Source organism: Trichoderma atroviride, chromosome 5, assembly GCF_020647795.1.
Source record: "Trichoderma atroviride chromosome 5, complete sequence".
Classification (NCBI taxonomy): domain Eukaryota; kingdom Fungi; phylum Ascomycota; class Sordariomycetes; order Hypocreales; family Hypocreaceae; genus Trichoderma; species Trichoderma atroviride.
Genome location: NC_089404.1, coordinates 2,116,396 through 2,142,602, shown reverse-complemented (window position 1 = coordinate 2,142,602; position 26,207 = coordinate 2,116,396). Strand labels below are relative to the sequence as shown.

General features: G+C 49.8%; 10 protein-coding genes across 10 annotated transcripts; 5 read left to right on the top strand and 5 right to left on the bottom strand.

The window, feature by feature from the left end:
• Positions 1–78: 78 nt before the first annotated feature.
• TrAtP1_009901 (uncharacterized protein) lies at positions 79–2,259 on the top strand (the record flags this gene model as incomplete). The annotated part of the gene is made up of 5 exons (XM_014093733.2): positions 79–96; positions 166–488; positions 584–797; positions 848–1,161; positions 1,218–2,259. 5 exons carry the CDS (start codon positions 79–81, stop codon positions 2,257–2,259), a joined length of 1,911 nt encoding a protein of 636 aa, XP_013949208.2.
• Positions 2,260–3,101: 842 nt separating this feature from the next.
• On the bottom strand, positions 3,102–4,384 carry TrAtP1_009900 (uncharacterized protein; the record flags this gene model as incomplete). The annotated part of the gene is made up of 4 exons (XM_014093734.2): positions 3,102–3,243; positions 3,317–3,554; positions 3,615–4,165; positions 4,287–4,384. The coding sequence occupies 4 exons, from the start codon at positions 4,382–4,384 to the stop codon at positions 3,102–3,104; spliced, it is 1,029 nt and encodes a 342-aa protein (XP_013949209.1).
• A 2,084-nt stretch (positions 4,385–6,468) lies between these two features.
• TrAtP1_009899 (uncharacterized protein) lies at positions 6,469–8,167 on the top strand (the record flags this gene model as incomplete). The annotated part of the gene is made up of 2 exons (XM_014093735.2): positions 6,469–7,937; positions 8,050–8,167. The coding sequence occupies 2 exons, from the start codon at positions 6,469–6,471 to the stop codon at positions 8,165–8,167; spliced, it is 1,587 nt and encodes a 528-aa protein (XP_013949210.2).
• A 1,213-nt stretch (positions 8,168–9,380) lies between these two features.
• TrAtP1_009898 (uncharacterized protein) lies at positions 9,381–12,074 on the top strand (the record flags this gene model as incomplete). The annotated part of the gene is made up of 11 exons (XM_014093736.2): positions 9,381–9,812; positions 9,876–10,379; positions 10,437–10,970; positions 11,020–11,141; positions 11,207–11,237; positions 11,294–11,311; positions 11,374–11,402; positions 11,470–11,513; positions 11,568–11,647; positions 11,714–11,828; positions 11,887–12,074. 11 exons carry the CDS (start codon positions 9,381–9,383, stop codon positions 12,030–12,032), a joined length of 2,055 nt encoding a protein of 684 aa, XP_013949211.1. The 3' UTR covers positions 12,033–12,074.
• TrAtP1_009897 (uncharacterized protein) lies at positions 12,064–15,014 on the bottom strand. Its single transcript, XM_066114485.1, has one exon. It carries the CDS (start codon positions 14,903–14,905, stop codon positions 12,404–12,406), a length of 2,502 nt encoding a protein of 833 aa, XP_065970581.1. The 5' UTR covers positions 14,906–15,014; the 3' UTR covers positions 12,064–12,403.
• A 235-nt stretch (positions 15,015–15,249) lies between these two features.
• Positions 15,250–16,666, top strand: TrAtP1_009896 (uncharacterized protein). The gene is made up of 3 exons (XM_014093738.2): positions 15,250–15,345; positions 15,406–15,808; positions 15,879–16,666. The coding sequence occupies exons 2-3, from the start codon at positions 15,632–15,634 to the stop codon at positions 16,434–16,436; spliced, it is 735 nt and encodes a 244-aa protein (XP_013949213.1). The 5' UTR covers positions 15,250–15,345; positions 15,406–15,631; the 3' UTR covers positions 16,437–16,666.
• Positions 16,667–18,864: 2,198 nt separating this feature from the next.
• Positions 18,865–21,145, top strand: TrAtP1_009895 (uncharacterized protein; the record flags this gene model as incomplete). The annotated part of the gene is made up of 4 exons (XM_014093739.2): positions 18,865–20,407; positions 20,470–20,654; positions 20,727–21,007; positions 21,061–21,145. 4 exons carry the CDS (start codon positions 18,865–18,867, stop codon positions 21,143–21,145), a joined length of 2,094 nt encoding a protein of 697 aa, XP_013949214.2.
• Positions 21,146–21,394: 249 nt separating this feature from the next.
• Positions 21,395–22,730, bottom strand: TrAtP1_009894 (uncharacterized protein; the record flags this gene model as incomplete). Its single annotated transcript, XM_014093740.2, has 5 exons — positions 21,395–21,846; positions 21,911–22,029; positions 22,121–22,236; positions 22,295–22,375; positions 22,437–22,730. The coding sequence occupies 5 exons, from the start codon at positions 22,728–22,730 to the stop codon at positions 21,395–21,397; spliced, it is 1,062 nt and encodes a 353-aa protein (XP_013949215.1).
• Positions 22,731–23,507: 777 nt separating this feature from the next.
• Positions 23,508–24,611, bottom strand: TrAtP1_009893 (uncharacterized protein; the record flags this gene model as incomplete). The annotated part of the gene is made up of 2 exons (XM_014093741.2): positions 23,508–24,410; positions 24,492–24,611. 2 exons carry the CDS (start codon positions 24,609–24,611, stop codon positions 23,508–23,510), a joined length of 1,023 nt encoding a protein of 340 aa, XP_013949216.1.
• A 592-nt stretch (positions 24,612–25,203) lies between these two features.
• On the bottom strand, positions 25,204–25,897 carry TrAtP1_009892 (uncharacterized protein; the record flags this gene model as incomplete). The annotated part of the gene is made up of 3 exons (XM_014093742.2): positions 25,204–25,320; positions 25,421–25,792; positions 25,868–25,897. The coding sequence occupies 3 exons, from the start codon at positions 25,895–25,897 to the stop codon at positions 25,204–25,206; spliced, it is 519 nt and encodes a 172-aa protein (XP_013949217.1).
• Positions 25,898–26,207: the final 310 nt, after the last annotated feature.

Genomic DNA, 26,207 nt, shown 5'->3' with positions numbered 1-26,207 from the left:
CTTTGGATGTCATCTCCCTTGTCTGCTATCGCTATATTGAATGAACTCCGTGAAGCTATAATGCCACCTACCTGAGGCATGGAGAAGAGAGCAAAAGTAGGCATATCATGTGGTTGGAGCTTCCATAAGATGCAGTGTTTACTGACAATGAGTTTTCCTGTCTAGAACGTAGAGTCTCTGCTCGCAACGTCAACCGGCCAGAAAGCTTTAGACTATGCCATCCAGGCGGCCGAGCTGTATATGCGAGCAGCCGCTGAGAAGGGCATCAGTAAAGAAGAAGCAGCTCGGTTTCGCCGCAGATGTCAGCAGCTCATCAAATTCGCCGAACAGCTCAAAGCTCAGGCACCGGCCTCTTCGCCGTCACCGGTGAAGAATGGCCTGGGTCTCTTGCAGGGCGCTTCACGACTTCACGGCAACTTTTACCCGCCTTGGAGTGAAGATCCTCCGGGTGCTGAGTTTCAACTCGGGCCTGACTTGAAACCATATATGTGAGATCCCTACCAGTCTATTTACGTCTTCATTGTATTGCGGAGATGTGGACAATACCCGGTTTTTATAGATTCTGTTTCTGACAGTTATCCAGTGATGCTACCGTCTTTCCACTTTCTGAAGATCAAGTGGCCAATTTTCTAGCATGGCACAGGCCGCATGAGCTATTTGGTCCCCTTTCTACCAATCAAGATGATAGTCTTATGACCCAGAGCACGCAGCTCGACTTGGTGCAGGACATTACTACTGATTGCTCAGTCGTTGCCAGCCTTTCTGCCGCTGCAAAGATTTGGACCGGGAAACATGCAGTAAGTAGGTGTCCTGTATGCTGCCATCTCAATTAACATGTTGCATCTAGGTTCTCTCTACGATCATGCATCCATTTGACCACGAAAGGGGACAGCCCAAACTGTCTCCCTCTGGGAAATACATCTTCCGGCTAAATTTCAACGGCTGTGCTCGTCGAGTCACGATAGATGATCGACTGCCAGCTTCTGGTACGGACCGGGCCCTCTTTGTTATCAATCGACACAACCCTTGTCTGCTATGGCCGGCGCTGCTCGAGAAGGCCTATCTCAAAGTAAGAGGAGGCTACGACTTTCCAGGTAGCAATTCGGGAACTGATCTCTGGGTTCTCACCGGTTGGATACCAGAACAGTTATTCCTCCAGAGGTACGAGTTTGCACCTGCATCCAGTTGAAGTAAAAAGCCTGCTAACATATTGTTAGGGAAGCCTTTGACATAGACGAGACGTGGGACAGAATCAAAACAGCTTATGAAATGGAGAATGTCATCATTACTCTTGGCACTGGCCACATCTCTGCCGAAGAAGGAGACATCATGGGTCTCATAGGGGAGCACGATTATGCTGTGCAAGATGTTGATTCGTCGAGTCGCAAATTCCTAGTTAAAAACCCTTGGAGGCCCAGGTTTGATACACCCTCTTCATCCGAAATGGATAGTGGCAATGCCAGTTCACCGTCGGCGGGTACCTTTTGGCTGTCTATTGAAGATATCGCTCAGCATTTCGAGTCCATGTATCTCAATTGGAACCCGGCCCTATTTACCCATCGTCAAGACCGCCATTTTGCTTGGGACATTCCCACTAAAGATTTTGCGGCATCTTTGGTGCGGAATCCGCAATTCTCAATCACTTCGCAGGCCGGTGGAGTGGTATGGATCCTACTGAGCCGCCATTTTGCAGATGCCGAACTTGAGATTGCTCGCAATAAATCTGGCTCTCTAGCAGCTGTGGCTAGCCAACTTGGGTTTATGAGCATTCTAGTCTTTGACAGACAAGGCCACAAAGTCCAGCTCAGCGATGGACCAACCTACTCCGGGCCATTGGTTGATTCTCCGCAGACACTCGCGCGGATTGAAAGCAGGGCTGGTAAAGCATACACTGTTGTTATCGATCAACAGGACTTGGCTTTGGCCAGCTACACCTTTACGTTGTCTGTCTTTTCCAACGGACCCGTTGGTGTTGAAGAAGCCCAAGAGAAGATGAGATACTTTACAGAACAACAGGGCGCCTGGAATAGACGAAACGCTGGAGGAAACTCGGGCTGTACTACTTATTTTCTAAATCCCCAGTATAAACTGTCGGTCTCTCGCGCCACCCCTATATCCGCTCTACTAGCCACGAGCAATAAAGACGTTCACGTACATATTGACCTGATTTGGGCGCGAGGGAAACGTGCAAATACAGTTAGGAGGAAAGACTTGGTCGTTTCGTCGGGGGGAATACCGTCGCGGTTGCGCCTCTTCTGAGCTTGAGATGCTTGAAGCGGGCGACTATACTCTGGTTTGCTCGACTTTTGAGGCACAGCAGACTGCTGATTTTACATTGCGAATTGGCTCCATGACGCCGGTTACTATAGAGCCCATACCGGCTGATACTGCAGGAAAACTACGGACGCCTTTGCCATCATTCACTTTGAGAGGAGAGGGGCAGCGTTGGATGGCATCCCTTGATGCGACTTGGGTAACTCGAGCTATTGCCTCTTTCCAAAGCCCGATTCCTTTGTCGGAATCTTTGCATTATGATACCCGATCCCTACCAGCTTTGATGGTCCGGATCTCGATCGTTGGTGGCGCAGACTCACAAACGCATATTCTGGTTGAATCAAAGGGCGGTGCGGAAGACTCTGGAACAGTTATTCGAACGCCTGAATTCGATATTGAGTCGTCTAATACGAGCCATGGCCGCATGTACCTGGTTGTTGAGAGCTTGTGGGAACATCGGGCAGCCCAAGAGCTTTGCGGCGATATATTTAGCGATTCTCCCATTCAAATTGGTAATTGGGAGGCCTTTTGAGAATATATGAAATTTCCTTGGCACCGAAGAACTGGCGGGCTAGATGAATGTTATAGATGTTTGGGACAAGCTCCAAGGTTAAAAATATAGCTTTATGATTATGTTTGATGTCAAAAGGGGAGGATAGCACACAGAGATGCTCATTACCATAACAAGGGATAAGCGTCAATTCATATGCCTAAGATTACAAGGCTTCCAAGCGTGTGCAGGTCCGTATAGTACTATATAGCTATAGAGATAGCGTCTATCATACAAAACATTAATCAACTAGGAGCAAAAAGCAAAACATACGGCATCAGCTTTTTACTAAGGGCGCTACCAGTGTGGCATTCTTTGCCAAACCCGCAGCTGATGAAGCCGCGATGGCTCCCCGTGCTCTTGAGAGGCTGAGTGACTTGGCGAGGTATCGCATAAACAGAACATAAAGCAATTCAACCCTATTAAAAAAAAAGTTAGCATTGGACCTTGGGAAAAACATTTAGCGAATGCCCTTCAACGGAATAAACGTACTTTTCCTTTGTCATCATCAAAATGCCCTGGACGAGAAGACCTTTCAAGATCTGGGGGCCCATGCCCTTGAAGAGTCCGAGAACGCCTTCATGCTCGATTATGAAGCGCATCACCTCGATGAAGCTGCCGAATGGCTTTCCTTTTCTCGCAGGAGGTGGCTTTGACTGTAAGCCCACCTTGGCAACAATGAGGGGCTGAGTGACGATCGTTGCCAGAGCTTTAGACATGGCTCCCAGAGCTAAGATTGTTAGGATACGCTATATGGAGCAAAGCAATAACCTCGGTACTGGAGACTTACCGAATGCCTCCCACGGCTGTAGCTTGGTCTTGCCGTGGAAAAAGACGTCCTTCAGCCGCTCGTAAGCTCCATATGTGATGGCCGGGTTGACGACCAGGACAAGGCTAGCCTTGAGGCCCCTCCAAAGTCCACTGACACCATCCGGACCCTCGATGACTTCCTGAGCTGTGGCGAAGAGGCCCTTTCTATCGGCCTTTGCCGCGGTTTGCTGGCGCGTCGTCACAACGGCAACGGGGATCGTAAAGAGCTGCGCCAGGGCACCGGCCGCTGCGCCCAGAGAGAGCTCTATCGCTGTCGAAGGCGCGCTCGCAGAAGGGCCCGCGGATTTTGTGTATAGCGCCCTGGCAACGGTGTACCAATAGAAGTATGCAAAGTTGGTGGAGGCCACGCCGACCAGCGAGCCGTTCATACCGGCGTATAGGCCCTGGAGGCCCTCTTCCGCCACGATCCGCGAGATGGCGTTCCAGGTCGACGTGTAGTGTACTTCATCGGAAGAGCTGTCGCTTTTGTCGCCGGAAGGCTTCACTTGTACCTGTAGCCGAGTTTTGACGCTATCGCAAGCATGTAAGTTAGCGGGCGGTAGCGGAGACGGCACCGAACAACGACAAACACAACAAAACAACACAAATTGAAAAGTGAAAAAAAAAAAAAAGGAAAAAGGAAAAAACTCACATATCCAGAGGATACACCAAGGCATTTGCTATGACGGCTCCGGTTGCGCCGGCGACAGCACCGCCCCATGGCGAAATGGCAGGCTTGGACTGAGCCATTGCGATTTGCGACAAGAAAGGGAAAAAAAAAAAGAAAGAAAGAAAGCTGCGGTTAGATCTGGAGCATGCGCTGCTTGCTACCTACGCATACAAGACACGGCAAATGGACTAGGTCAAGGTATTCAGATGTAAAGAAAGCCTACTTGGGACACGCAGTGGAATCGAAAGCGGCAGGAATTGTTCACGTCTTTTTTTCGTGGAATTGAGAGTCCAGGTTTTGAGAGCTGGTCTGCTACTTTTGTCTGGTTATGTCACTCCGATCCGGGGAAGCGCGTTGAATTGCTGCTAGAATTGACCTCGGCTGGAGCGATTCGAGATCGGTGCCACACCGGACGCTTTGGCGGCGTGGGTCAGCGGCTGTTAACCGAGGTCACGGCGGCAGATGCCAGATAAATAAGGATGCCGTGGAAATGCCATGGGTGAGCGCAAGACGGAACCCTCCGCAACCCTCCCGCCCGAGATGAACGGCTTCGGCTGGATACGTAGGTAGGTTGATGCCAAGACGGGCGGCGTTGCAGTATTAAATACTATCGCTGGCCTTGCCCGTTGTCTGAGGTGGACTACCTGGAGCAGGTGTGCTAGCACTTGGCTGGGCTGGATCCAGTGTAATGATATCAACATCACATCCTACATGTGCTCTGCTTCCATTGCATCTGCATGTTCCCACATGCTTTTCCTTTGCCTCGTCCTCAGCCACTCACCAAACACTAACACTAGCACTGCTACAGTACCTTCATGACTTGCCTCCCTGCATATTGCATATGTATCGCAGTAGTAGTACTGTATTAGCACCTGCTATCCGCTATCTGCTGCCTCTAAGACTCCCTATCCTTCTGCCTAGAGCCAATTGGGTCAGGCATCCAGCACTGCCAGCACTGCCAGCACCCAATCCCCATCACGGCCTGCGCATTCTTGCATGAGAAGATGCTGACATGAAGCTTGAGACCTTCTCGACTCTGCTGGCGGATCCGCATTTCGACCTACCGTCTACTAAGGTAATAATAGGACGAGGCGCAATGGCATGTATGTGCAGTTTAGTAGTAGTACCAATGGCTGGCGCTGTTTCACGGCCTCAGGACGCTCCATCGAGATGCGAGCCTTCTCTCCTCTCTCCCTCGCTCTCACGCAACTCTCGCTCTCCGCGCGCCGTGCTATTTACAGCAACCCATCTCAATCCAATATCTGACAAGACTGACACACTCTCGGGCTGCTAGCGTGCACAACCACTCGCGCAGAGCGTCGTCCACGGAATGCGACAGCACAAGCATCTGCTCTGACTATGCACTAGACCACTTTGCCGCCGCCTAATTGTCCATTCCCCCGCCATTCGACCCATCTACATACAGTACGAGTAGCTTCAGCGTCTGGACCTGCTTGCTGTTCTGCGGTCGATCCAATCTCGAGCGTCGAGTTATCGCATGTCATTTTAGTCCCTTCGAGCCTAGACTGCCTGGTCCTGCTTTTTTGCGTCGCATTGTCCCTCCTCCGCCATTTCGGCGTCCTCTGGCCTCAGTTTCTCGTATTTTCTGGCCAGCCATACCTACATGCTCTCTGTCCTTACCTTAGGTAGCTCTGAAGACGGCTCCTACAGACGGGGCTTGGTGTCTGCTATATAAGATACCCGACGAGGTTCAATCACGTTCACGTGCCGTTTGCGCAGAAAAAAGGGCAACACACACTCACAAACGCGCGCATAAGCTGCGCGGGGGCTGATCCTGAAGAAGTTCCCAACGCAGGAGGAAAGGCTGGCAAGGACTCTAGGAGATCAACGAATCCGTAGAGAATCATAGAGGGCCTTTACGGTCCCCCTTCCATCTGCTCAGCACCCGGCTCGCATTGCCAGCGGCTCTTTGAAACAGGAAAACCAGCAGGATAAACAGAAAGATAGAGAGAGAGAAAAAAAGGGGGCACGAGAAGGAAGCAGGAAAAAGAACAGACAGAGCTGCTGGATTCGCGCGGTCCATCCATCCTCGTCAGCTTCCAAGGCAGATAAAGTACCTCCTGTCTGCACCACAGCGTTACAGCCCCCGCATGCCCCAGGGTGCCATGGAGAGTTGACCGGTGGCCTCCTGGACAACTGAACCATGACGACGGTTCCGCAACTGATAGCCCGACAAAGCCAGCCCCAAGATCAATGCCAGGAACACTTGATGCAGTCACCGCGATCGCCACAGACGCCGCTAGGACAGTACCACGACTATGATCCGATAGATTCGTACGGGGACCCAGGCTCTCCTCAGATGAAAGCCGTGCATCCCAGGCTCGAACCCACCGAGAGCCCTCCCCCGGACATTCCAATCGCTTCAGTCAGTCTTCCTCCCACCGACGGAAATGCCAAGTCTAATCGCCTAAAGCTCCAACCCGTGTCTGGTGATACTGTCCTCATCTCCTATCTTGCCAACGGAGGTAATCCCGAGGTAACACATACCGCGAGCCACCAGGCGCTGCCCGGCGGAGATGACCTTGATACCACCGAAGACGACGACGACTCCCAGAAGAGTGTCCCCCAAGACGACAAGCAGTTGAACGATGTCGATCTTGTCCAGCGACCGCAGACCACCAGAAGCGATACCACCAGAAGCGATGGCACGCATCATCTCCAAGCTTTCGCTGCCGGGGCGTTGGCGTTCGACTCGCCTTACCACGGCCAAAATAGGGACCTGACAGCCTCGACAAGCCAACTCTCCATTCGTGACGACGGCCCCAAACACTTCGACGGTCCATCACCACACAGGCTAAGCGGACGCCGCAGCGCATCGGAGAATGGCGCGCAGTCTTTATTATCGCCCGAGTCCGGCGAGCTGGCCCCCTTGCAGATAGCCTCGTCCAAGACCGATAGCAATAGCGGCCAGAACATGAGCCTGCCGTCGATTCGTGAATTGGATATTGAGGGTCAATTCGCAACAGAGATGCCTCCACCATCCGGCGACAGGGACCTGTCAATGCGCCCGCCCGGCGACGCGCGAGCGTTTCCTCGGTCCTCCAACAACGTAGGTGTCTCGCGCCTCCAGTCAATGCCTGTCCAGCCAATGCCTGCCGGTGGTCGTGTGTCACCCCCAATATCCTCCCCCAGTGAAGGATATCAGCGCAGCTTCCCGTCTCCCAGCTCCCTCGCCTCTAGCCCGTACGGCCACGCCTCCAGCGGATCCTCGCATCGCTCGCCCGCCGAGTACCATCTCAGCAACGCCTCCAATAAGAGCCTCCAGCCCAACTACCTTGCCTCGCCGCCGGCTGCCATCGCGTCTGTAGCGGATCGTATGAGCATCGACGGAATTACTAATCCCCAGGTTGGAGGCTACAAGTGCACGTTTGACGGGTGTACTGCTGCGCCGTTCCAAACTCAATATCTTCTCAATTCCCACGCTAATGTGCATTCTTCAGCCCGCCCACACTACTGCCCCGTCAAGGGCTGTCCCCGCGCAGAAGGTGGGAAAGGCTTCAAGCGCAAAAATGAGATGATACGGCACGGGTTGGTGCATGACTCGCCTGGATATGTCTGTCCCTTTTGTGCAGATAGAGAACACAAGTATCCAAGGCCAGACAATTTGCAGAGGTATGTCTCGCCGTCGTCTCAATACATGATTTATATTTGTACATCATGCATGGCTCTTTATGTCGTATACATGAAACTCCAGGATCGCGTTTTGACATTTGACACTCTACAGACACGTTCGCGTACATCATGTTGATAAAAATAAAGACGACCCTCAGCTGAGAGATGTGTTAGCACAGCGTCCAGATGGTCCTAATCGTGGTCGACGAAGAAGAGGACCGCAGCCCTGAAATACAGGAGTTGAGGAATCTCACATGAATTGCAATTTCGCTTCTTGATTTTTGCCTGGGGGAAAAAAAAATTATCAGCGCCCAATTCAAATAGCCTTTTTATTTGATTTTCACTAACAGCCTGTTACTATTATTGATACAGCGAGCTATTTATTATATTGAGATATCACCGGCGCATTATTTATGGAAAGGGAACTGGGAATATGTTTATAGTCTAGGTCACGGGAAAGCCAGCAAGGAGTCTTGTAGTATTTATGAAAACATTGTATGTGTCTAGGAAGGATAATATCCCAATAATTGCGAGCTATTTATGACAAAGCAGATCGGATGTTGCAATTTCCTCGTTGTCTCTTGGGGTCCTTTTCAAAGTTACCATCTTTTCTCAAATACAGGGCCGTCCAACTCGCTCACTGAAGAGAAATGGCTCTCTGTTGCCTACTACCTACTTATCTTCCTCATTTCACATCAAGATAAACAGCTACTAAACTCGTGCAGCCATTTACGTATCAATGTTTGACTAGCAGGTACTGCAGACCAATCTCTTCTCACTCGTCACCAAGAGCTTCAACCCGCTATCTCTTGAATCATACAGCTGGATCAGGCAATAATAGTTCGCTGCAGTTACGATACTCGCAAATGGCGCCTTGCTCTGATACGCTGCTGCGTCGCTATTGTCGCAGCTCATAATCAGCTGATTGCGTGAATCGAATGACGAATAAGTAACTCCTTCTGCTTGCTACCTACCTTACTATAAAGCAAGAGCAAGAGAAGGAAACGCGGCAGTGCTAGCAGATGGCAAGATGACACCTGCCTTGTTGACCCGCCTCTTTGCCCAATGCCAAGGGCAGAAAAATAGGGGAAGAGCAAGTTTTTCCACGATGCAAGCAAGGCAGGAGCAACAACGTATCACTTTTTCTCCAGGCAGAAACTGGCAGCTGCTCCCCGGGTCTGTCCTTTGACTCAAGCTCCCCCCCAAGCACCTCTCGCGGACTGCCTCTTCTCCCCCCTTCTCTTGTGAACATGTAACCTCTTCTATGCAGCGAGCACACTACATCTTGTTCCCTTCTTCTACACACGCACAAGCAGTAGAATCGTCGTTACTGCTGCTACGCCTGCTCGTTTTGATCTGCGACCAAGAGCACAGCGGTCTACGTCACTTTCAGGAACCATATATCCATCTCAACTATCACTACAGGCCACGGTTCACTCTACAATGGCGCACCAAAATGACAATCCGTCGTCTCCTCGATCATCGAGCGGAGGCGCCGATTCTTTCAAAGGAACGCCCGACACTCGGCTGACTGCAATGAGCCCAGATGATGGTCCAAAATCATCCAGCCTTCTCAAGAGTTTTGCCCGCTCAGCTACCACCGCGTCTCCTGCTCGACTTCCGGCCGGCAGCTTTCGCAGTGTGGTTTCTCACATGGACAAGGACCCCTTCATCACCTCCATGCATAGTGTTGGCACGAGATTGTCGCCAACAGCCTCAACATTCAGCCCTTTCGGTGGCAATACTTACGTCCGCTTGCCAGAGGGAGAAGGTCCTATTTCTGGCGCTCTCAGTACCGACATTGGATTGTCGAGAATTCTTGTTATATCATCGCCCACCCAAGTTTCCACGCGTGAGGTGGAGGCTGTTCTGGCCGTAAGTATACCTACGGAGTTTCAGAGAACCGGTACTGACCCATGGTCCTTGCCATGTGTACAGGACATTGAAAAAGATGGGAGCAACACTTACGGAGCAAGAAATCTCAAGGCCCACAGTGGTGGAGTGTTTGTCTACTTCACCGATATCAGAGACGCCTGTGCAGTGCAGGCAAAGCTTCATCAAGTGGACAAGGGTTGGAAAACTGCCTTTGCTAATCCCACACGCGTTGCCCAGTCTCAAAGCGCTCATCTGGACGTGGGACAAGTTGCAGGCAGTTTGGATTCAGATCCCCGAGCTGAGTTGGATAAACTTTCCGGCTATGCGGTAGGCCTCTCTCATACTGGTCAAGTTCAAGTCTTTGTTGTTGTTCCGCCTGGAGTTGTCATGGACCCGACGCACGTCATGAGAGCGGCTCATCGATTCTTGCAATCACACGGCCGCCTATTTGCCTTCATTAGGCTAAGTTCTTTTCCGAACGGCTCTTTCAGAGCTGTTGCCGAGTTCTGTGACACCACCACAGCCTTTCCCGTCATACAAGCTTGCAGCGGTGGCATCTCCATTGAGGTATGTCAATCTCTTCTACTTCAAATAGCATTCATACTGATGTTTATGACAATCCAGGGAATTCAACTATTTGCATCAGCTTACAACGTTGATGCTTTGTCTACCTCGGGGATCACCGACGCAATGGAAGAGATGACCGTTGGCAAAAGAACAGATGACCCACGTCAACAACGGCTGAGCCCTGTTACTCCCAACTCAAACTCAAACTCTTCTCATGTTGGGCAGGGGGATGCTCACTACAATGCGCCCGTAGCCATGTATCCACTCATGTTCCAAACGCCATTCACACCGGCTGTGCCATATATGCTAGATTCATTCCTGCCACCGGTGCAAGCAAACTCGGGCAACCCTTTGACACCATTTACTCCACAGTACCCTGTCTTTGGAACTTTGTATCAAACGCCGCCGTCTCCAGCTCTGACGGCTCAGAACAGCTATAGTCCGTCCAGAAACTTTTCAGGGGCTGACAGAGCAGATGCCCGCCGTCAGAATGCCATGAGAGTCAGCAGGTCTGCTTATCATAGCACAGCGACTCATCATAACCACGTTGACATCATTCGCATTCGCGATGGGATTGATGTTCGCACCACAGTAAGATTATCCACCATGTAAATTCGATCCCTCGCTTACCGTTTTGCAGATAATGCTTCGGAACATCCCCAACAAAGTGGACCAAGCCATGCTGAAAAGAATCATTGACGAGTCTAGTTGGGGAAAATACGATTTCATGTACCTTCGCATCGACTTTGCCAACGACTGCAAGTGAGTATCTATTCACCCTATTATCCGTGTCTTGTTCTATTCAAATTACTGACGGCTATGAACAGTGTCGGATATGCGTTCATCAACTTTGTAGATGTGAGTTTATTCGCCCTCTTGTGACGCATTTCAGTTTGACTAATGTTGACTTGCAGCCTCTGGATATTATTGATGTCAGTACACAATGATTTCTCATTCACTCGTGAAGGAGCTTAGGCTGACATAGTAACTCAAGTTTGTCAATGCCCGCGGAAATCAGCGCTGGTATGCTCTTTCTTCTATGCAAATTTTCCCCTGGCTATTCTGGTTTGCTCATTTTTTTTTCATCTAGGAACTGCTTCAAAAGTGACAAGGTAGCAGAAATCTCATACGCTAGTAAGCCTGTCCTAGTGAATGTTCGTGTTCCTCAATTCTGACTATGATATACAGCCATTCAGGGTAAAGATTGTTTGGTACAGAAGTTTCGAAACAGTTCAGTAATGCTAGAGGCCTCGCACTATCGTCCCAAGGTAAGCATTCTGCGTCAGATTTCATTCGGTCTATTGAATTTCTACGGAACAACTAACGGAGCATAGCTTTACTACACATCGAACGGTCCAATGCCCGATCTCGCTGGACAAGAAGAGCCATTCCCGGAACCTGACAATCAATCCAAGATGAAGCGAAGTTGTGAGAACGCCGAGCATGTCGGTAAGTAGTACAGATAGGGCTTTGGCTCGCTAGTCGTTTTCAAGCTTACAGTTGTTAGGCCTCTTCACACCGAATGCAGGGCAGCACTTCCGCGACGAACAGCGACGCCGGCGATCTCAATATGATCGGGGAACTCGTCTTGCAGCACTCGAAGAGTATGACTATGAGACCGCCATACAGCATCTCTACGGCAGTACGGCTTAGTGAGTCAAGTTCAACAGAACTATCTGTGGCCGGGAAAAGGCCACTATTACCTTGTGGACATTGTTGAAGTTTACTGATTCTATCTGCGATGATCGTTTGCACTTACTTCGGACGGACCTACTCACTTTGCTATATACCGTTTGATAAGCCATGGATTTCACAAGGAAAAATGAGGATACGTAGCGACACAGAAAACGAAGTCGGTCTGTAATTTAATATATATACTTGCGTCCAATGAAAATTCGCCATGCTTTGTACCATTGCCATGGGGCTGTCATCTAATATCCCACAGGCATTACACTAACAGAATGCTCAAATAAGAAGCAAAACGATGCTGGGGCGCAATGTATCTTTACGGGAACATGGCCTTATTAAGAGTCCTGGCTTGATGCCAAATGTTCAGGAAGAGAAGGGAGGGGTTTGCGGGGCGTATTCAGGAGGGCTGGAGATGAATGGTGTAGCGAATGGAACCTTGGCTCTTGGTCTAAGTAGTGTACATACTGGTACTTGTCTTCAGCCGGCGGACTTGGTAAGGGATGCCGTCGCAGATACTCTTCTTCGCCGTCTTCACAAATTGGTTCATGGGGCTCTGTCGTTTCAGACAAAGAATGAGGTTTTCGTTTACTCGGCACGTTGGGAGCAGCTTCAAACGAAGAAACACTAACCACTGGGACATTATCGGGTAGTGTCTGTGCGTCTGGTGGGATTCCAGGATCGGATTTATAGATGTCATGAGGTCCCTGGCCGGGATACGGCGGCGATGAGGGAAATGCAATGCCACCAGCTTGTTCCTGCAGGGCCGCAAGGTAGGGAATGGGGACTCCCCTCGAGAAGATAACCAGAAACAAACAGGAAAGCAGGAGGATTGCCTGCACAATGGCCATTCGCTTCTGGAAGACCACTTCGTCGGCTAGCAGGTTGAGTCTGGTGCTCAGGGCTACAATATCGCGCTCAGACTGCTCCCGCTGGCTTTCGAGAGCGAGGACCGTGGATTGCCATATCTGCTCGTACTGCTCGCGCACGTTGCGCATCTCTGCGAGGACGGTGTGGTTGAGGTCTCCCAGGAAGCGTGTGAGTTTGGTCACCTGCTGCTGTTCGGTCCGCCGTAATGCGTCCTGCATGATTCGCGACTGGTCTTCGACGTATTGGAGCGACAGCGTGAGATTCGACTCTACTTGCTGCAAGCGCTTGGTGATGGAGTTGTAAAAGCTTCCTTGGACGGTTGGCGTGGCGCTGGAGGCACTTGAGGTTCGGCTTTTTGTGGTCCCGGAGCTCGAGCTCGAGCCGGCGGCATCTGAAGACTCTACTGGAGTCTGCGCATTATTATCCGTGGTAGGTTTGGAAGGATCTGTCTGCTTTACTGGTGGTGCGGAAGATGCGTCCCGAGCCTGGGTGGCGTCTGATTTTGAAGAGTCTTGCGAGGCAGAGTCTACCTCCACGACGCCATCTTTAGTTGGTCGTTTTGGCCCTTCGCCAGTTTGCCCAGAGCTATGGTCTCCTGGTTTTGCACCGCCTTTGGCAGTGGTAGAGGGTACAGCGCATGTTGCAGTCATAGATTGAAAGGGGGCTTCGTCAACACGAGGTAGACAAGTACTTGCAAGCTCTGGAAGAGTCTCATTCTTGTCTCCGGCTTGTGGACTGGGCCCAGCTGCTGCTGGTTGCGTAGCAACAGTGGAAACAGGCAGATCTTCTTCATCCTCTTCGTGAATATCATCTTCTCGACTTGTCTCGCTATCTCTCCAAGAATCGAGCATCGTCGAGCCATGTACACGAAGCAAAGAGACGGGGCAATAATACTCATTCCCGTAGTGTGTCAAGAATTCCAGGCGAACATACTTGCCCCAGATCTGGGGGTTTTCTGGGTTTTCCACCAGGAATGCCTGGATATCTCGCGAGTTTGCAGCTTCAAAGATCCCAAGCGTCCTCCATTTATCCATTTTCACAGGATACCGATCGCTTACACTGACTCGGAAGTGACGAACCATGCTGGAGAAGAATTCGAAATTGGCAATGACAATGGTGTCGATGAGGATATCGTCGCTAAGCTCGACAATGACATACTTGTTTTGCGCGGCGCATTCAAGTAGCATGTAGGAGTCCTTGTTTTCCACTAGAATGGCTTTCGCGTTTTTTGCTTGGGGCCCTGCCTTCAAGATGGTGGCGCCTGCGTCGAATGAGGAATATGAGAAGCGCTCCTTGCAGGTTTTTCCAGCGTCTTTGCTTCGGTGAATAGGCGTTTTGCCATCCTTGGACGTGAAAGTGTCGTCGGCATCATCGCCGCTGTTTGCGTTTGCTAATTCTGTAGGAGGCCCAGCTTTGGGGCCTTCTCCTTCTCCGTAATCATCAAAAACAAGGGATATCTCCCCTTCCTCGCCCAATCCTACGTCATCCAAATCGGGAGATGATCTATCGGCTTTCTGGCGCCCGCTCGAATTTCGCAGGTGCAAGTTTTGGGGGTCCTGTCCGGTTTGCTCCAGCATCATCTTCTTCCAGTCGTCAAACGACATAAAAGGCGTCGCAAAGGTATCGCCCGCAGAGTTGTTGGCGAACGTGTCCGTTTGCTCGGTAGCGGATGGAGGAGCCTGCTCCTCCACAGGCGGTCGCGTGACATGCTGGGTGGTGTTGTCAGCGTCGCCAGTGGCAGGCAGCTTGGTTGGAGTCGGCAACGAGTCTGTCCATGAGCTCTTGAAGCAAAGCGACGGCAGCGTGTGTGTGATGTAGTTGATTGTTCGGACTTCGCATTGGCCAGGTGTACTTGTAGTTGGCGACGCAGCCTTCTCAGCTGGGCGGCCTTGGTCGGTGGCCCACGCAAGGCCGCTTGACAGGAGCGCGAGAACGAAGCCGCCGTGCCAAGCGCACGAGAGGAGTTGCATGGTAGGTTGTGTAGCAAGTCATTGATGGATGCGTCCCCAGCGGCGCTCAAAGCCGAGCAAAGAGAGGCTCAGAATGCTAGGTACAAGTAACGGCCTATGAAGCGCTGTAGCGGTAGTGCCGCAACGTGCTTGCCGAGCGCTACTCTCCGCAAAGCGACAGTGACGCAGGCGTTAATGGGCGTCCTAGGCGATTTCGGGCAAGTAGCGTCTACTAGCACCATCTATAATTGGACTTTGGCGGCTAACCCATGCTTTGAGGGTCTCCAGCCCAGGTACTTGGATGTATAAGTGCATCTATGAAGAATCGAGTCAAATGAAGTGGCAGCTTCATCAACTGGATTATTAAAAGATCTGTAGGTAACTATCATTTCTTCATTTTTCAAACTAGAAGTCTAGCAGTCGAATCAATGGTCGCATCATAAGTCTCGTCGATAAGACAGGTAGGTACTCAGAGGCTGGTCGCCAGGTACCCTCTACATTACTAATTGCGTAACTGCCAGAGTGGCAATGGTGTAACAGATCAATTCGCAACGCCGGCAGCCCAGCTCCGATTTACTTTACTTGCCTTCTTCAGGCTTGTATCTTCTCGCCTGCCAAAGGCCACATCACCATCTACCTTATTGCATCGATTTGCGTCCCGACAGTCGCATCGCCGACGCATCTTTCATGTCGACTGCGGTCATCGTTTGATCAACACACGATTGCTACGATTTGCCATCTCTCCAAATGGATCAAGTAATGGGCGGCGATCGCATTCCGCTGGAAACGTGGTTCTGGGAGATGCCAACATGCACGCGATGGTGGACAGCCGCAACTGTCTTGACCAGCGCCCTCGTCCAATGCCATATGGTGACGCCATTTCAACTCTTCTACAGCTTCCGAGCCGTCTTCGTTAAGTCCCAGGTTAGCCGATCCCTATCCGCTACGCATTCCCATGTGCTGACTGATTGACTGACTGACTGATGCAACACAGTACTGGCGTCTGTTGACGACGTTTCTTTACTTCGGTCCGTTTTCGCTTGACTTACTCTTTCACATATATTTCCTCCAGCGATATGCGCGACTGCTAGAAGAGTCGTCGGGACGCTCGGCCGCGTATTTCTCCTGGCTTCTCCTCTATGCCATGGCGAGCCTGATCGCTCTATCGCCGCTTGTTTCCATGCCATTCCTCGGGCACCCGCTCTCGTCCACCCTCGTCTATATTTGGTCCCGGCGCAACCCCGACACCAGGCTAAGCTTCCTGGGCCTGCTTGTTTTTACCGCTCCATATCTGCCGTGGGTGTTGATGGCCTTTAGCCTGTTTATGCACGGCACCGTACCGAGAGATGAGATTATGGGAGTCGTCATTGGCCACGTTTGGTACTTCTTCAACGATGTATACCCGCCGCTGCACAACGGCTCCAGGCCGTTTGATCCCCCAAGCTGGTGGAGGCGGTTATTTGAGGCTCGCCCAACAGACGACACCGCCACGGATATTAATGATATTATGGGCGCAGCAGGTAGAGACGTCGCTGCCGTCAATGTGCGATAACCAACAAGAAACGCGAGCTCTACCCGTGTTAATCCGCAGAAAGCAGCCTGGTAGACTGAAAAATGAAGATTAGCCTGGTAAATACTTACACAACGAAATAAACGCTGATGCGAAAGGCTGGAAGCCAAATGAGTACATACAATGAATGAATACTAGAAGCTAACAAGAGGCAAGAAATAACGAATGCATGATCTACGTCTTCTTCTTAGTAATACAAGCAGTTAATTCGTACTTGTACGGTTTGTTGTTATTTTCTGATCTGTGTCTCATAATACCTGTACCACTGCTAGAATCACCCCTTAGATCTATACCTCACGCCCTTGCCTTTCATTAAGAACACAAACCCATGTCTTTTTCTTCTATGCCCGCGATAATAAAGCAGACTGCTTTGCTTTATGCAATTTAACCTAATAAGGTTCATTTTAATAAAAGTAAAAGTAGTAGTAAAGGGTTATTATATATAATAAACTTATATTATTTTTCTTATTTAATAAGTAATACCTTACTTTTTTATGTTGTATTTTACTAAACTGAAGCCTAGTATAATTAATAACTTAAAAAGTAAAAAAAAAAAAAAAATTTTTAGCTTAAAGTTAAATTTAATTACTTTTATTTTTTTTTAAAAAAAAATTATTTATTATTTTCTTTTTTTTTTACTTATTGTATTTACTTATAAATATTTAAGCTTTTTTAATTTTATTTTAATTCTTAAGCTAAGCTTTAATAATTTATTATAATAATTTAAATTTAGTAATTATAATAATTATTTTTTAAATTTCCTTTAGCTATTGTTATTTATTATAATTAATTATAAAATTATCCTAGGGTATTATAAAATTACTTTATTATATTAAATAATAATTTTTTTTTATATCAAAGTCTTTTATATTATAATAGCACCTATTGCTTTAAAATCCTTAGTAGTTAATTTCTTGATATCCTAGATATATTAAAGACAATATTATTAGCTATTGCAATAAGATTAAGTACAAGCTGCAAGGATAGCAATCTCAAAAGCTAAACCGCATCCGGAGTAGTACATCTTGCACATGGCATTTGATAATACAGGCTTGAAAGAACGACGGGCTGCTAGCTCTGCTATGCGATAATCAAGCTGCAGTCCATTTGCGAAATCCTCTCCATGCATACTGCGCGAAATCACTTGTTGATATGATAGCCCTGTGCTACTAAAGCTACCAGCCACGGCCTGGTGATCCGTGTGGAACGAAATTCCGCGAAAATTTGCCGGCAGAACCCGTCACGATGCAAGATGAGCTTCTCCCCTCCGACGTCGAGCAGGTCGAATCGGTTAGTCTTTCTGGGCCTCTTCTTCTGGAAATCCGATCATCTTAAAGGCATCACTGCTAATGGTGGCAAAGCTGATTCTTTCTCTGTACGAACCAGCTTCTCCCAGCACGATTTCCAAAACACAATCGACCTTATCGCGACTGCAAAGTTCACCACAAGCATGGTCGCTCGCCCACCACCTGCTTGGGCGTCCGGACGAGAAAGTCAAGTTCTTCGGTGCGCTCACAATCATCGTTAAGTTGAATACCGAAAAGTACGTTCGCCGCCCAGTACGCTATCCACTGAGCTCTCTCGGTTGACATCGATCAGTGCGTCTCTTAGCGACAGTGATGCCGTAGAGCTCCTCGTCTCGCTGTTGGAATGGTACATTGGGGCTTTACAGCACAAGACCGGGCTGCTTGTTGTACGGAAGCTGGCATCTGCGCTGGCCACCTATTTCATATATTTCCACAGATTATGCAACCGCTACATCTTTCATCTTCTTGTCAGCTTAGCGTCAAATCGAGCTTGGCAGCCAGGGACTATCGACGAGTCGGTCGATTTCAACGCCATATCAGAAAGCCTCACGGGAGTGCACTTGCATGCGGCTATCTTGGTGATTAGCAATATTCTTGAGGATGTTACTCGCATCGATCTAAACGCAGCAAGCAAGTATGAGAACCACTACTCGCTTTATTAGCATCTCATAGCATCGCTAACACGGACAAAGCGTTGGCCTGTACGACTCGGTTCTTGCAAACACCTCAGACTCGGTAACACTCATAGCGATGTGCATGAGCCGAGACGATGTTTCTCCAGAGGTCAAGCAAGATGCGCTGAGATGTCTCCAGGTAGGTGACCCTGTGCCTTCTGAGTATATAGCAAATCAGGAGAGGCTAATTGGATTCGCTTTAGTCGTGGGTTTCATTTGCTCAGAAGACATCAGCACGAAATAGCTACATTGCGGATTCTCTACGGCCCCTTATTGGAGGCTCTATCAACGCATTGATAGTCGAGGAACTATACAGTGCGGCTGCGGAACTGCTTATTGACGTGCTCTTCAACTGGCCTTCTTTGCTTACGGGGCAGCACTATACAATACTCGCCAATATCTTTGATACGCCATGGTTCCACCACCGATATGAGCAACTCATCCAGGGGGGATGCGGACTTTGAGTCGACGCAGCTCGGATATGTACTTCTCGCCTTTGGTGAAGCCCGAGTAGAAGACCTTATTCAGAATGACCATGAGCAAAACAAGAGTATACTGTCCCAACTGTGCGGTCTTCTTGCGGCGGATGGCTATCCAGTTGCTGAAAATAGAATTTTTGTCCCCGCCATCGAATTTTGGTCGACATTGACCGAATCCGTCTCAGATATGGATCCAGAGTCGACTTCTGCAAGCTCGGTAACTGCAATCACTATTCCATACATCTTTCAGGCGACATCAAACGCATGGAAGAAGATTATATACCCTCCAGCAGATGAATTTCATTCATGGGACTCAGGCGATCGCGCCGGCTTTCACGATGCTAGGAAAGACGTAGTGGATCTTTTGCAAGCTGTCTATACCTTGATCGGGCCCAGGCTTGTGGAAACTTTTTCTTCGTTGATATTGTCCACATTGGCAAGTTCCTCCTGGCTAGAATTGGAGTCAGCTATATTCTGCCTGGGCGGTTTAGCAGACTGCAGCCGAGAAGATCCACGCTGTGACGACTTCCTTGCCGCGGTTTTCTCGTCACCTCTGTTTTCAGTGCTTAGAAGTGCCCAGAAAACCATACCAACCCGAGTGAGACAAACTTGCCTTACACTAATTGAACAGTACACCGAATACTTTGAACGAAATACCCACCTTCTTTCTACCGCCCTCAGCCTTCTATTCAACGAAGTTTCAGAGCATTCCATGGCCATACCAGCCTCAAAGTCTATACACCGGCTTTGTTCGTCTTGCCGCTCACATCTGCATCCTCAAATGGACGGCCTACTAGCTGAGTATCGCAATTTAGTTGCTACAGCATCACTTGACTGCATTTCTCGTGAGAAAATAGTAGGGGCCCTCGCGTCTATTGCTCAAGCCATTCCTGATGATGAGAAGAGGTATACTGCTTGTTCTGGGTTGCTGGACATCATACAAAGCGATGTCCAACAATCCATGAAGCTGGTAAATGTAACCAATGATGAAGTGTTACCACAGCAAATGCAACTCCCCTGCTCAGACATCCTGCCTGAGGAACACGTTGGCTTACATGTTGCTCTCAGGGCACTGAGATGTCTGGCAAGCATGGGCAAGGGCTTGCAATCTCCTCCAGACTTTTCGATTGATCTTGAGGCTGAGTCTAATCAGAAAGCCAAAACACCCAAATTGATCCAAATTCAGGAGCAAATAATACGCATCATTGTCGAGGTCCAAAACGTGTACAGTGGGAGTTCAGAGGTTACAGAGCTGATATGCAGCGTGCTTCGCAGCGGTTTCTCCGAAAGCGAGCCGGGACCGTTCGTCCTTACCCCTGAGGATATCGTGCGCTTTCTCGTTGGGCATTCAAAAGATACGCCTAGAATTGGCATTGTTGTTAGTATGGCGTGCTCTTTTATTAGCTCCCTACCTCCTCAAATGCTCGGGCAGTATCAAAAGATACTTTCGGGTGTGCTCTCTTGGGTAATTGGACTCTTGAAACAGCTTCCTGGTAAGAATTCCTTCCACCGTTGTTGCCGTAGATGAGCCAGTCAAGTTGACAACTGAAATTAGAGCCTGGAGCAGAGCCTGAGCTCGTACAAAATGGCATTGATCTTGTTAGCCGACTTTTGACCAGAAGCCCCAGCGCTTTTATCAGCCTGGAACCATCAGACGCAATTGAGTTCTTTTTCCTGTTCACGCTGCAGGTTATGGATGGAAAAGAGCCATTACCTAAGGCGGCTGCGGCGGAGTTCTGGGTATGTATTGTATCTTTAGTCTCTGCGCCTTCTATCATTATTGCATGTAACGGCGATCTAACACGCAAATAGACGGCATTTGTCGGCATTCGGGGAGATAATGCAGGCCTTCAGGAAACTTTCAAGAGAGCCATGGATACGCTTGGGCCCTTGTTAACTCAATCCCTTGCAAGAAATATCGGCGGCAACGCCCTGCGGAGCGAGTTAGACCGACTAAGTGAACCTTTAAGGAAACTTGTCGTCAACTATCCAATGTCGAGAGAGTGGCTGCAGTCCGGTCTAGATCATCCATCATTCCCGAGCCAGCGGGTAACTCCAGAGCAGAAATTGCTCTTCGTGAAAAAAGTCATCAGGTATAGTTCCGACGAGTGTTGCTGATGCATGCCCCTTTGCTAACTTGGGCTAGTCTTCGAGGCGCTCGGGCAACAAATCAGGTTGTCAGAGATTTCTGGCTGACTGCTAGAGGTGCCAACTTTGCCTACGCATCTTAGTATGGCCAGCCTGCTCGAGGCTTACAAGTCGATCGACGCTCACCTAAATGCGTCACTCAATGATGAGAAAGATACATATAATAACATAGATGTACAGCCACATGATATCCACGTTACGTGATCTTATATCGAAATGGCTGGCCAACGCTGGCAACTATGATACACATGCCTGTACGGCGATTCCAATCGCGAGGGGCGAGGTAATAATACATGAAAAGGCTCAAAGCGCTAATTGACGCCAAATATCCGTTACAACCCAACTGCAGACTTGACGATCTCCATCGTTTCCTGCGCACTTTCCTGGGCTTTTCGTGCGCCCTCCTTCTCTATCATTTCAAGAAACGATTCGTTTGCAGATAGATCAAGATATCGATCGCGAATACCGTGTAACCCGGCGATCAGCGCATCTGAGACTGCTTCTTTCAAAACCTTGGGCGAAGAGTTGGCATATACTTGGGCTAGCTGTACCGGACTGCGCTTCTCTGCATCAAAAACGGAGTATATTTCCAATAAGTTAGAAAAGCCAGGGCGAGTGGCGGGATCGTAAGAGACACCGGGAGTCGAATCAGTCAGGGCCGAGCCAATCTTGGACCGAATCTCTTCAGGAGTATCAGTAATAAGAATTCTTGAACGCTGCGCCTTGTGAGATTTCGACATTTTACTTGTCGGGTCTGTTAAAGACATGATGCGCTGAGCGGGTGCTGTAACTCAATGAGCCTGTGTGCAAGTGAGAGGAGGGAAGGGAAGCAAAGGCAGCAAGCGTACAGGTTATGGTTGAAGGCGGGACAAGATGATTTCCATAAGCATGGTTGAAATTTGTGACACATTCACGCGCAAACTCCAAATGCTGCTGTTGGTCATGCCCAACGGGCACATGGGTAGCTCTTACAAGAAAATATCAGTTTACTGTTCGATATGATTACAGGGTTGGAGGCGCCAAATGGGGCGTATATGGAAAGACATTGCTGGGCTTACCGGTGAGCGAGGATGTCAGCGGCCTGGAGGACTGGATAGGAGAACAGGCCCAGCTTCAGTCGGGAACCAACGGGCCCTTCGTCCAAGGTTGAAGACGAATCTAAGCTAAGCTTACTCTGAGAGCTGGTCAATAGAGGAGCGTTTATACATGGCAATTGCTGCGAATCCATCTACCTTCCATTGTGTCATTCTTGAGAGATAGCCTACAGACGCGGTACATGCAAGTATCCACATCAGCTCAGAGTGAGCCGGCACCTACATCCAGTGGTGAGCTATGTGATGATTGGAGGCTTTGGGCTTGAGTCAGGCAACGAACAGACGACTGGTAGAAGATGGTGCATCTCTCGGGATCTAGACCAATGGCAAGGAGAGCGGCCAAAACTTCCCTCTTGCGCTGTTTCAGCACCTCTGGCTTCTGAGGCACAGTGATGGCATGCAAATCGACAATGGAGTATATCAGCTTGGTGGAGGGTTTTTCCTCATGTTGTAGATTTACCCATTGCCTCAGCGCACCGACATAGTTTCCCAGATGCGGCACGCCAGTGGGCTGGATGCCGGAAAAGACGACGCGAGGCCGTAAAATGTGTTTTGCCCCTGCAAGAGGTGACATTAATGGCGGTTGAAATATTTATCCTTATCCTTATCCTGATTTCTGCTCTCTCTACATGTGTTGGCAGTTGGATGCGAAGTGAGAAGAGCGAAGGAAAAAAAGAGAAGAGAAAAAAAGAGCCGTAGGCGAGTGAGTGAGTTGGATCGTTCGACTTGGGAGCAGAATTTATGAATTAGCGCTAGTAAGTTTAGAGCTATATTCCTAGCTAAATAGCTCTGACTGGATCGATTTTATGTCGTGCCATTCAGTATATCTCTACTTTAATTGACATTCACACATAAGAAATATTAAAATTTATATAAGAGCACAGTTAAAATTTTGAATAAATAAATATCCTTGCATATGCTAGACAGGTTAACTATTTCTTGAATAATTGCGCTTTTTTAAAAGCATTTATTATATAATTAACCTTGTATTCGGCCAGATGAAGTTATTCAGCAAGGCAGCTCTATATAGACGAGGATCAAGGCCGTCTAATAAAAATTAATACCATATATATATAGATCAAAGGCATTCGTATTGTCGAATATGGCTTTAAAGTGCTATAGATGGATTATACAAGTGCACACCATGTAGTGTTTGTATTCCACCAGCATGAATACTGCATGTTCTGCATCCCATTCCCTGAATCATGTTCGCTAGCGGCAAAAACAACATACTATATCACATGGAATATTATATATATGCGTAGAAAGAGGAAGGTGCACCTGAGAGCAAAGATATAAACAAGAAACAAGAAACTGTTACGGTGTGGCCTGCACGTTGTCATTTTTTTCTTCATGCAGCAACAAAATCTGCATTCGCCTCGCCTCCCATCTCCTCAGCCTCTTTGTCGGAATCTGGCACGATGGCAAAGTTGAGATGCTTCCAGTCCTCCAGCTCCTCGGTGACGGAGCGCATTCTGTCGCGGATGCTCTCGATGGCATAGCTGCCCAGCAGCAGCCTCAGCGGCGGGTACGAGCAGTGGCCCAGCTGCCAGACGAGCTCGGCGCACTTGACGGCGCTCGTGGGCTGGCGATCGCCCAGCCACTGCACCATGCGCTTTGCGTGCAGCGCGGGCGACGTTGCGGTGGAATAATGCTCGCTGGGCGGCTTGATGAAAAAGTGGCCCCAGGTGGGCAAGGGACTGTTGCCTGAGTCAGGCTCGTCGCGCCTGACCAGCCCGGGCTCGATGAGCGTGGCCTTGACGTGGAAGGCATCCGTCTCATACAGCATGGCCTCGATGAGGCCCTCGACGGCGTACTTGCTGGCGCAGTAGGGCCCCAGGCCGGGCACGCCCAGGGCGCCGGACGTGGAGCTGAAGATGAGGTAGCGGCCGGCCTGCTGGCGCCGGAAGTAGGGCAGCGTGGCGTGGATGATGTGCAGCGTGCCCATGAAGTTGGTCTCGAACTGGTTGCGCAGGTCGTGCTCGTCCTGGTCCTCGCACGAGCCGATGACGCCGTAGCCCGAGCAGTTTGCGACCACGTCGACGCGCCCGAGCTTGTCCATGACGTGCCGGAAGACGCGATTGACCGACTCCCGCGAGCGCACGTCGCACAGCAGGCCCAGGCAGTTTTCATGGATGCCGTCCATGTCCTCCTGCGGCGTCTCAAAGACTCGCCCTACCGAGCACACCAGGTCGCCGTGCGACAAGGCGCTCTTGACCAGCGAGCGGCCCATGTGGCCGGTGCCGCCGAAGATCTAGAGAGGGCAGCTGTCAGCAGTGAGACGACTCAAGGGGACGCCGTGAGACGGAAGGACGGGGAGACGCGAACAACGCACAATCCAAACCAGCTTCTTCGTTGATCCCGTCGGCGGCGGCGGATCGCAGCTCGCCGGCAGCTGCAGTTTGGGCCTCGCCGGCCCGTCGCTCGATTCGCTGACTTCTGTGCGAGCCTCCATTGTCTAGAGAACTCGTTTGGCGACGGCAGGCGGGCAGGCGAAAGGGAGCGGCAGTTTGAGTCTACGCCTCCTGCGAAAAGAGACAGTGCAGCCGTGTCTCACTGAGTAAGGCATAAACGGCAAGCGATACTGTGTGACTTATGAGGCGTCGCGAGTTGGAGAAAAAAATAGAGCTAGAGAGACTTGGCCATCGGCAGTTGCGCAGCTGAGCTGATGAAGAGGGCTTTAAACGAACCGTCGCATGAATGTTGCTTAAAAGTGAGACGTCCGGGTGTCTGTTCACCTCCTCCACATGCCTACCATTACTCAGACGCATCGCCACCAGATGCCTCGATCGCGGTGCGGCGGCAAGGGTGAAGATTTTTATTGCTGGCGGTGAGGAGAGTTGGAAATCACTCGATGATGATTTGGGATCAATTGATTAGGATACAATGGGTTCCGGGGTCTTCGAATTCTTTCCAATCGACTTTGTAATTGTCCGTTTCTAAGCTGCTAACTACAATTGTTACTCACTACCTCCCGAGTGTCCGGCCAAGACAATCGCCATAATTTCTTTTTTTTTTTTTTTTTTTTCCCTCGGTCGCCGGTTATTTCAGCTGAGATACTGGCCGACATACTCCTTACGGAAGTCGTTGCTGTCCAGCTCTGGAGCCCGGTTCAGGGGAGTCCACTTTGGCTCATCCTTGAAGAGCCTCATGGCGTGGACGTACTAGAAGAGGGGGGGAAAGAAAAGGTCAGTGAGACTTGCCTTATGACGTGCTCATAAAATGGACAATGACAATGGCAGATCAAGGCAGAAAAAAACTCACGTTGGACTCGTCCGTTGTGAAGCGGTGGAAGATGCCGGCGGGCAGAATGATGAGGTCGTCCTTCTCCAGCTGGATGCGCACCCACTCGTCGCCCTTGTTCCGCACGTCGAAGTAGCCCTGGCCGCCCCGGATGTACCGAATCTCCTCGTCCTCGTGTAAGTGCTCGTTGAAGAACATCTTGACCTTGTCCTCATAGACGTCGCCCATCTTGTCGGGCGACACCACAATCTCATCGCGGTTCTTGTATCCGCGCTCGGCCGCCAGCACGTCCACCTCGCTGGTTTCGGCAAGGCGACGGTAGTGCACGCCGATGGTGGCCAAGTCGCTGGCCGTCACCTCACGGCCAGAGTCATGAGGCAGACGCTGGTCGCCCTTTTGTGCAAAATCATGCCGTGTCAGGATCTCTCACTCGTCGCTATCGCCGATCTTTGTGTGGATGGGGCTTACTGGCACGTTATCGTACATGTATGCTTTCATTTTGAACTGCTTTTTTGCTGCTATGCTATGAGCGAGGGGTTTCCAAGACGATGGGTTTGAGAGAGAGCGTCAAATGACGAATATTTAAAATCCAGTGAGACTCATGAATGACGGTTGCCCCACTCGCTGAAAACCGCCCACTACGTACTGATTTGGGTCTTTTGAGATTTAAACAATCAATGGCATGCCAGGAAATAGTAATCATTCGCCTTGTCATCATGTAAAAAAAAAAAAAAAAAAAAAAGCTAAATGCTTATGGTCACTTATTGATTACTTGGTTTTTATGGGTGCGCAGGCATTGGCGACTCAG

Excerpts from the sequence above, each read along its gene's own strand:
- TrAtP1_009897 (XM_066114485.1), bottom strand. The coding sequence starts at position 14,905 with ATGCAACTCCTCTCGTGCGCTTGGCACGGCGGCTTCGTTCTCGCGCTC.
- TrAtP1_009896 (XM_014093738.2), top strand. The coding sequence starts at position 15,632 with ATGGATCAAGTAATGGGCGGCGATCGCATTCCGCTGGAAACGTGGTTC. Across the intron at positions 15,809-15,878 it reads CCGTCTTCGTTAAGTCCCAG|TACTGGCGTCTGTTGACGAC; the intron begins GTTAGCCGATCC and ends GATGCAACACAG.